Source organism: Phoenix dactylifera, chromosome 9 (genome assembly GCF_051530095.1).
Source record: "Phoenix dactylifera cultivar Ajwa chromosome 9, Ajwa_hap1_PhDact_Kaust_v1.1, whole genome shotgun sequence".
Taxonomy (NCBI): Eukaryota; Viridiplantae; Streptophyta; class Magnoliopsida; order Arecales; family Arecaceae; genus Phoenix; species Phoenix dactylifera.
The window spans coordinates 25,034,446-25,043,531 of NC_143198.1; the positions used below are offsets into that span (position 1 = coordinate 25,034,446).

The 9,086-nt window shown below is 37.8% G+C and overlaps 1 protein-coding gene across 1 annotated transcript; it reads left to right on the top strand.

Moving 5' to 3' along the window:
- Positions 1 to 4,599: 4,599 nt before the first annotated feature.
- LOC103709309 (membrane protein PM19L) lies at positions 4,600 to 6,802 on the top strand. Its single transcript, XM_089925160.1, has 4 exons — positions 4,600 to 4,862; positions 4,952 to 5,171; positions 5,277 to 5,322; positions 6,304 to 6,802. The coding sequence occupies exons 1-4, from the start codon at positions 4,736 to 4,738 to the stop codon at positions 6,397 to 6,399; spliced, it is 489 nt and encodes a 162-aa protein (XP_089781286.1). The 5' UTR covers positions 4,600 to 4,735; the 3' UTR covers positions 6,400 to 6,802.
- The last annotated feature ends 2,284 nt before the right edge of the window (positions 6,803 to 9,086 follow it).

Below are 9,086 nucleotides of genomic sequence, written 5' to 3' on the forward strand. Positions count from 1 at the left end.
TGATCTTAAAAAAAAAACTTAGAGATAAGCTCTCGTGTTGTGAGGATCCGTGCAGGCGTGGGTTTAGCCCCACATCGATTATTCGTTGGATAGATTTTTGGTACTCATGCAAGATCAAGAAATGGGTAAGGTTCCGAGTTATTACAAATAGTATTGTGAAATAGAGGCTATTGCAATATGGATTCATTGGGGCTGGCCGACGAGAAGACCTCCCTTTGTCTCTTAGACTTTTTACTCGTCGGTAAGGCTCTGCCTCACGGCCTGGCCAGCCGGCTGGTTGTTTAGAGCCATTACTAACCGATGGGATGGCACGTACAACGCTAGGTTGCGCCAGGTCCGGTGCCGGTTTGCCGTGATTTTAATGAAAATCTCCACTTGTCCATTAATTTATTACAATGTTTGCAAAATAAATTTCATAGCTGGGAGCCTGAAACCCTTTTTTTTCATGTCCTTCAATAAATTATGCAATCAATTATTTTCCAAGTGACAAAAAGGAACCATCGGTATTGAGCTTGTTAAAAACAACCTCAAGAGGCCTGCCATTGAACCCAATTTGCTAAACAATCTGAAGATAATTGAGGCTTGGGTCCAAAATAATCAAGATGTCAGCTTAAATTTATAAAATAATTAAAATGTGGCGGCTATTGATGCAAAATATACACTGGATAGAATCCAAACTCTATTTGTGTATTGCCTTGAGAGGAGCCAAAAACAGCACAATTTCTTGGCTTCCACATTTGCTAAAGGGTATTAGAACAAAGCCACCCCCCCAAGACAATATATGAATAGAGTTTGGATCCTAAAGGTCACATTAGGTGCCAAACACAACATGTGACAGCTATCCAGGCTTACATAGTCCTCTGCAGTGCAAAACACGTATAAAGAATTCGAACTTATAAGTGCAACCTTTCCATAAAGAAAACTCCAACCAACCACCACAGGGGCCAGCATGAGCTCCTTGGGCGCCCATCACAGGAGATCCCAAAGTAGTTACCAAGTTTGCATAGCTTTTCTGCATTGATAGAAAAGGCCATTAGCATCTTTGCAGTCAAGAGATGAATTTAAGTGCAAGATATTCAACCAAAAGTGGGCCAGAAGCCTCTCTCAAGCCATTTTCCAAATAAAAATCTTAACCCTCCATGCAACCTGAAGCTTACATATCTAGTTCCGGCCTAGCCTTCAATGATTAAAACTACCATAATAAAGGTAAATTTCTAGCTTGAATCGCGGTGAAGTTTAAAACAAAAGTATCGGAAAGTTCATGGTCAACATCGACAAAGATGGGCTTAAACGAAAAAGATTAAGCAAAAAACATTATTTGAGTTTCTTTATCATATATAAGCATCCAAGATCTACTCAGTATAAAATTAACGTAGGACTGAATATATGACCGCACGGGTCCTTACAAAACCCAAGAGTTGTTCCAAGTGTGAACAAACAAGTTAAAATGTTTTCCAATGATTCAACTAGGCCGGGCACCAACTTGACCTAGAGGGAATCCTTCCAATGTAAGACATCCATGGAGAACATGCCAAAGCATCACAACATTCTAGGCCAATTTTAAATCTAAAGGGCCAAACCTCCTTGCGACTTGGGAGAAAGAAGAGTTCCCCAACCAATATAACGATAACGACGAATCTGATCTAGGATTTCAACATGCACCAAAGTTGCTGAACTACGTGACGCGGCTAGCGGGAGATAAATGCTCTTTATTGCAACCTGAAAGCTTTTCAATTTTTATGCACTTTATCCAAAATATCATTAGCATCTTTCCAAAGCACACGAGGACTAGAAACCTAACTCCGAAGTAAATGGTTTATCAAGCAAAAGTCAGTCCAAGCTACGATAACCAAACTCTTAAAAGGAGGAAGGAAAGCCTTTCGAAGTACTAAGATAGACTTGCTCCTATTTTCTTTCTTATCAGTGATTACCTAAGAAGTATCCAAGGCTTGGTTCGGTGCATTGCAGCCTTCAATTAATATAAGTCCAGGAGCAGTTGAGAACATCATCAGCTTAAACAAGGTGACAGGATCTTTGACCATCCGCAATCTCTAGGCCTTTCAATCTTCCTTCCTGTATTTAATTGGCATTCAGTAAGCCAGTGAGAAACTGGGATCCATAAGGAGAGAAGGGATCACTCTAATCCCTCTGTTGGCCTGAATCCACTTGGCAGGCTTGCTATTAATCATGATGGAATAGTTAACATGTGAATAGAAGCTCCAAGAGGCTGGAAAGTGCACCTGGATAACAACAGAGCAGCTCCATCTGTCACAAGCCTTTTTGGCATCAAGTTTAATCAACTTGATAGGAGCACCCTCTCTACAATGGTTAATAGAATGCAAGAGCTCTTGAACAATAAGAATGCTTTCACTGATATCCCTACCAGCAAATCAAAGGCACCTTGTTCAAGGCCAGCCAATATATGGAGGAGAGGACTTTTCACTATGAGCTTGGCAAGCGACCTATAACACATTGGTCAAGGATACGGGCTTGTACTCTCGAACTCGATGTGAGTGCTCTTTTTGAGGGATTAACACGATATTATCGTTTCCCAAAGGATGTCCTGGTGCACAAAACTCTTGGCATATATGGCTTTACACTCGCGTACGAAAAGAACGTTTCCATATTTCAAGCTCGTGACACTCAGATCACAAAGGAGGAACTTCACTATTGCACCAAGACCTGCCTTCTAAAAGGTTATTACCCAATTATGATTCCGACAATCCAAGATTCGAGGAGGAGCGGATCGAGGACAAACCTAACCTTTGATTTTTTTTTTCCATGAAGTGACTGCCTCAGAACTTGAACTATAACACCATTGCGCTTGTCAATCTCCAGGCCTTACCCAAAGCCATAGAGCAGTGAGATGTCTTTGATTTCCTCTAGGTAAAGGGGTGAAGTTAACCATGGTAAGCATCAGCTAATTAAGAAGCATCCTGTGCATCAAGTTCATCATAGTCAGCCATCCATCAAGCAAAGTAAGAGACAATATAATGCGGTTATCAGAAGTTCTATGGCTATCAGCAAGCTCAAGAAAATTAATAGCATTCGCACTACGATGAATACAAGTAAGCATATGAAAGAAGCGAGCATTACAGTCCCCATTATTAATCCATTCAGATCTAGACTTTTGCCACCATTTTGATGTTAATCATTGAAAACAATATAGTCGGACTAAGCCATTGTTCTTCTTGAGAGAGGCCGGCAGTGATCTCTTTCTTCACGACATTTAGAATATTCAAATCAATAGTTTTCGAAGTGGAAAGTTATAGCAATTCTATTAAGCTGTAATACTAAGGGGAGATGTGAGAAGCAATATGCTCTAAGTGATTAACCACAGCATTAGTAAAAAAGATTAACCCATCTGGGGTTACAAAAAGACGGGCAAAACCACTTCAGTAGCCCTGCCCCCACCGATTTTAATGTGGTGGCTTTTAACTTCAGTCTGCTTGGCCACAGCCAAGTTTCCATCAGACTCTGTTGTGTCTCTATAGTTCTAAATATTTGTTTTGGTATTCTGGTTGATAACTTTATGCAGTCTTCTGGGATGGTGGTTTTTGGATTTTCTGGGCCATGATTATGGAAAAGGACTTCTATAGCCTTTCATATAAGCTGTGCATGAAAGGCATAAAGCCAATTTTAAGAAGACTAAAGTTTCATAATCTTTCCGACGTTTATTTTATCAAGCCTCTCTAAGATAATAGCAATTTATTTCAACTTTTATGCAATAGAAACTCGACAAGGAATTTCGCTCTCTTATGACCGCCATTGTTCTTATGGCCGTCAATCATCTGCTATAATTATGGATGCGATTGACTTGGGCTTTGGTCATCGATTCCCCTGTCATTAGGTTATATCAATTTTCTTGACCTTCCACTATTGGTTCTGTGTTGGCTTCCATTCATGACATTGTGCCTTCTTTATTCATGTTTGGATAGAAGCTGCCAGAATTTACTATTAGCTCAAGCAAGTAGTTGTGAACCTGTTCGCCATATCTCACTAACCTCCGCACTTTAAAATCAAACACCTGTGGAGGGCAAATAATGCTGACATTTGTATTCCTTAGAGTCTACTTTAGATGAACTTTAGGTTGTCAACAACTACAAAACAATGTACTCTCCTAGATGCTTTAATTAGTGCAGAAAACTTTATCTACCCAAAGTGAAGACAACATACCATGGTGCCTTTATTTTTCTAATGTCTGTACTCGTTATAGCAGAATGCTGTCATGTCCGTTGAGTTTTAAGCTAAGAAAGATGAAATTTGATCAGAGCATGGAAACTTTGATGACAAGAGATGACTGGATTTTGCCTGAAAGTACTCAAACTAGTTCAAAAGAATACCATTACATGCCAATTACATTTGATGATAAGAGCTGAAAAAATCAAAAAATGTTGCTATCCTTCAGCAAAGGATGGCTTAGGTAATAGAAGAATAAAGTGCAAGTGTTATAGCTGGATCGAATTCCTTCCAAAGTAAGAAATTGATTCGATTCAAAAGAACAATATATACTAAACAAATATCTAGCGTTATCTAACAATCAACCCCTCCTTGCCTTGAATTTAAAGTCTCCTTCGCCTTTGCAGCCCCACAAACACTCAGATGCCTCCATCGTCCAACAAGAAAAGAACAGAGTCTAACTGGCAACTCGCCGTATATATTAGCAGGTATTCCATCAACCCATCATCGTCCTCATCTTCCAAGTTCGCATATCTCAGATTGTAGCATTCAACCAATGGCGGGGAAGGGTGTACAGCCTATTGCTTCTCTTCTTCTGGTCCTCAACTTCTGCATGTATGCCATAGTGGCAGCCATATCAGGTTGGGCCCTCGACGTCGCCATGGATCGAGGGTTCACTATAGGTGAGGATCGTCACTGCATGGTATGATGATCTCTTTCTTCTTTTCTTCCCAGAAATTTCTCATGCTTTTGGTGGTTTTGGGACCGGCAGGACCAGGACTTGCACTCCCGGCTCACTTCTCGCCGGTGTTCTTTCCGATTGGGAATGCGGCCACCGGCTTCCTTGTGATATTTGCACTGGTAGCTGGAGTTGTTGGAGCCGCTGCGGCCATTGCCGGAATCCACCACATCCGCACCTGGAACTCTCAAAGCTTGCCGTCCGCAGCATCTTCTGGTATGGTAGCGTGGGCTCTTACTCTGCTTGCAATGGGGTAAGCCAAAGTTTCTTCATGCATTCAAGTGAACAATTTGGCACAAGAAAACATCCCAAAACTCTGATCATGAGGAGGACTAAAACGTTCGATTGTTACTTGCAGTTTGGCCTGCAAAGAGATTGAATTGGAGGGAAGGAATGCGCGCCTGGTAAGAGAAAAACGGCTATTTTTTCTCCTTAGCCTCCTCTCTCTCGTAGATGTTTAAATGGATTTTGTTTTGTGCGTCGCAAATGATGTCCCTCATTTTTAGGCCTTTAATGTGTTCATAATCGAAAATAAAACATCTGTATCCTTTAAACTAGGACTTGGTATCGACCTAATCTGAAATCTAAATCTAAATCTTAGACTTGGTGCTAATCATGCTCAAATTAATGTTTTTTGGGTGATATCCAGGATTAAATCCTGGACCTCCTTCAAGAGCGAGCCTTTAAAGAAATGTACTCACCAACAGAGCTAACAGTTGTTGGCATGCATGAAAAAGATTAATAATTTAGAAGAGTATTGCATTGAAAGTTATAAGGGACTAGTTGTTACTAAGATAGATATCAGATATGGATGGTTCCTACTTTAGTTTATTTGGTCAACCATGTGTTTCCAGTAATTTCCTTTATTTTCCAGGCATTACTAAGAAGTTTGTAATTTGTTTATGCATGTTCCTTTCTCAAAAAAAAAAAAAAAATAGATTTGTTTATGTATACCAAGGGATCCAAATTGATTAAATCTTTCAAAAGAAAAACTGGAGATTGCCTAGTTATGTACATGAGAGGCATCCTCAACTATTATGGTTTCTCCAATTACTTCGTAAAACATTTCAATTAGCTTCCTTACTGGATTCCACTGCAATTACAAATATGAATGCTTCAATTATTATGGGATTCTAGAGTTGGAAAAATAGAAAAAGTAAGGGGTTCATTTCTTTCTCTTCTGTAGAGGAAAAGTAGATCTCATGTAGAAAACCCAATCAGAAAGCAACATGTTCTCTAATTTGTAAAAAATGAGAATGAAAGATGTCTCTAGCATGGCTATTTTCTTTTCTAGAAAGATAAAGGAATAAGGTTACAATTGTTACAAGCTCTCCTCTCTTTTTTGACAAGTCTAGTTTGCTTAATTTATGCATTGGATTTTGCAGAGAACTATAGAGGCTTTCTTGATCATTCTTTCAGCAACGCAGCTCGTATACATTCTTGCCATACATGGAGCATCACCTACAAGGACAAGGAGCTGAAAGCTGAAACTGTTTGGACTGAATTTTTCTTGATCATCATTTTTTATTGAGTTCTCCAAACCTCCTTTATGCATTCCAAGTGAGGTCAAAGGTTATTGATTTGTGCGGTGCGATTAAGCTTGAATACTCAAGGCTTAGGCTTGATGTTGTTGGAGTGATTTTAGTATGGATGTTTCCTAGTAAATGTGCCGAAGATATATCTTTATTTTTATGTTCGACGGATACGGTATTACCTCGAACTTATTGAGTTATTTTTTGTGTGATGATTCTTTTTTCCTGCTAGACTTTTGAGTTCTCGTGTGTGCTCGGCTATGAAGCCATTAAGGGGAGAGCTTTATAAAAGCACCCAAATGCATGCTAGTGTCAAGATGTGCTCTAGTTCTACCACAAATTGATTGCCCCATATGTGATCCAATTGTAGATGCTATTATGATTGGCAGCGTAATATACTAATAGCCTTAATTGTAAGTGTGGATAAGCTTGATTTCCTACAAGTAAGTTTTTTTTTTGTTAAGAATAATTCTTGCAAATGACACTAAAGGTGTAGATAATCATCGTTCAAAGAGTTTGAAAAATTATATTTTATACTGCATTTATTATGTGGCCATGCATCACACCAATCATCTTATTTTTTTTCCCGTAGGTTCTATTTATTTATGCACTTATTTTAGTGATTAGCCTACAACAAAAAGATGAGGAGCACACACAGCATAGGGTATAATTTTTCAAAAACGTTAGGAGTCACTCATTTGACTTTTCAACGCACATCTTCCATGGTGTTGGTCTCGTGAAACCCCATGAAGCTGACACTATAGTGGCTCGGAAATCACGGCCCAGATTAAGTTTCGGATTTCTTTGAAATATTTAATAAATAGCTTCCAAGGAACCAAAATAATTTAGCTAACCAAATTATTGTATTTGTTTGGGACTGTGAAACCAAATTAGATGCAGATTGAATATTAATATATCTATATCTATATTTATTTATTTGATGAATATAGATATGAATACAGATATTAGTCGGAAGCAAAAATTAATGTCCATATTTGTTTTATATGGATATCAAAAATATGAATATAAATACAGATATAAGTTGGATAATTAAACTTTATGATCATAAAATTAAAAATATTACTAAGTGGATGGTAAATCAAATTAATAGTATGTTAATATGATTATATATTTTTCTTAAAAATTTATATAAAATTAAATGAGGTTATAAATAGAATTGGATGTTTGGATAAAGATTGGCAGTTATCTATCCATATCCATTTTTTTTTACAAATATGGATATGAATACGAATATTAGCCGGATGCTCAAATTTCTATCCATATATGAATGGATTCAGATTAAAAAATAGATTCGGGCGAATATTTTTCGGTCTACTTTCACCCCTACCCAATTCCCATAAGTTTGGATCAACATGTTGACCCAAATCCCCAATGGATCCAAGTCTAGATCAGGAGGTACTTTGAACCTGTTTTGATAGCATTTCTATAAAAATAAATTTGAACATTAAGGCATCTCCTTTGAAGAATTCCCACTATCTTCTACACCTTGCATGAAATAACAAATAACATATCCAAATTTTATAATTCAAGTACCTGTCCTGTAAAATAGATAGCCAATAGAAAGGGTGTTCACACAGGTATCATATCCAAGTATCTAATTTTTTTTCTGAATTTATCTGTTTTCAGCCCACTTTTCTTAATTCGTTGTTTACAGCAGCCTGATTAACAATGGTGTACTTAGGTGTAGGTTGTCTATGGCCTAGAGATGGACCCCAAGAACAGGGTGGCAAATTTCTAGCGAACCTTATTAGTAGAACCAATTATTCAAGCAGAAGAGGATCTCAAAAGAATATCTAACATGTCTATAGCATAACATAAATATATTTGATATAAATACTAAATTAATGCTATAATTATATGAGAAAATTGGTTGTGAAGAATGACTTGATTTTTTCTAATGAAATAGTTGAATCATATTTGTCTAGTATGGATACATCCAACATAATCGGAAATAATAATTCTGAATGAAGTGTTAGAAGCAAAATTCGTCCATAAATTGTCACCAGAATATTCTATGCATATGATGCCACCCAGTCTACAATCTCATTTGCCTCTATGTAAACATAATATGTTTAAAAGAGAGTGCACCTTCCAATCAACCTCAAAATATCCAAGATGAGCAGATGTTCGCTTATTGATGGAGAGCGTTTTGAAATTCATCCAACCATTGTAGCAGAATTACCTTCAAGGAGGGTACAATTAGCTTTTAGAGTAAGAACAGCATACCCGATCCCCTCCCAATTGCCGCCCTCAACTTTGCCCCTTGGAACAAAAATATAAAAAAGTTGTCTCCCACCTACTGTAATGAATTGGGAATTAGACCCTCTAATTACAAATTCAACTCCTCCTCTACCACCATCTTCACTAACCCTACCATCAAAGTTCATCTTGAGACAAGTTAGGGAAGAAAGTTCCTAAGTAATAAATACCACTCTAGATACAAAAGATGTAGAGGAGGCCTAGGTGCCCCTTGCTATCTTCAGCTCTCTATGTTAGTGCTTCGAACGATTTCTGTAGTTTGCATAATTGCCTTTTCTAATATAAATCTTGAAGAAAAAGCCTCCGTCCCAAAAACTTGTCTATGAACATATTTAATCTCAGTACCTACATCATTT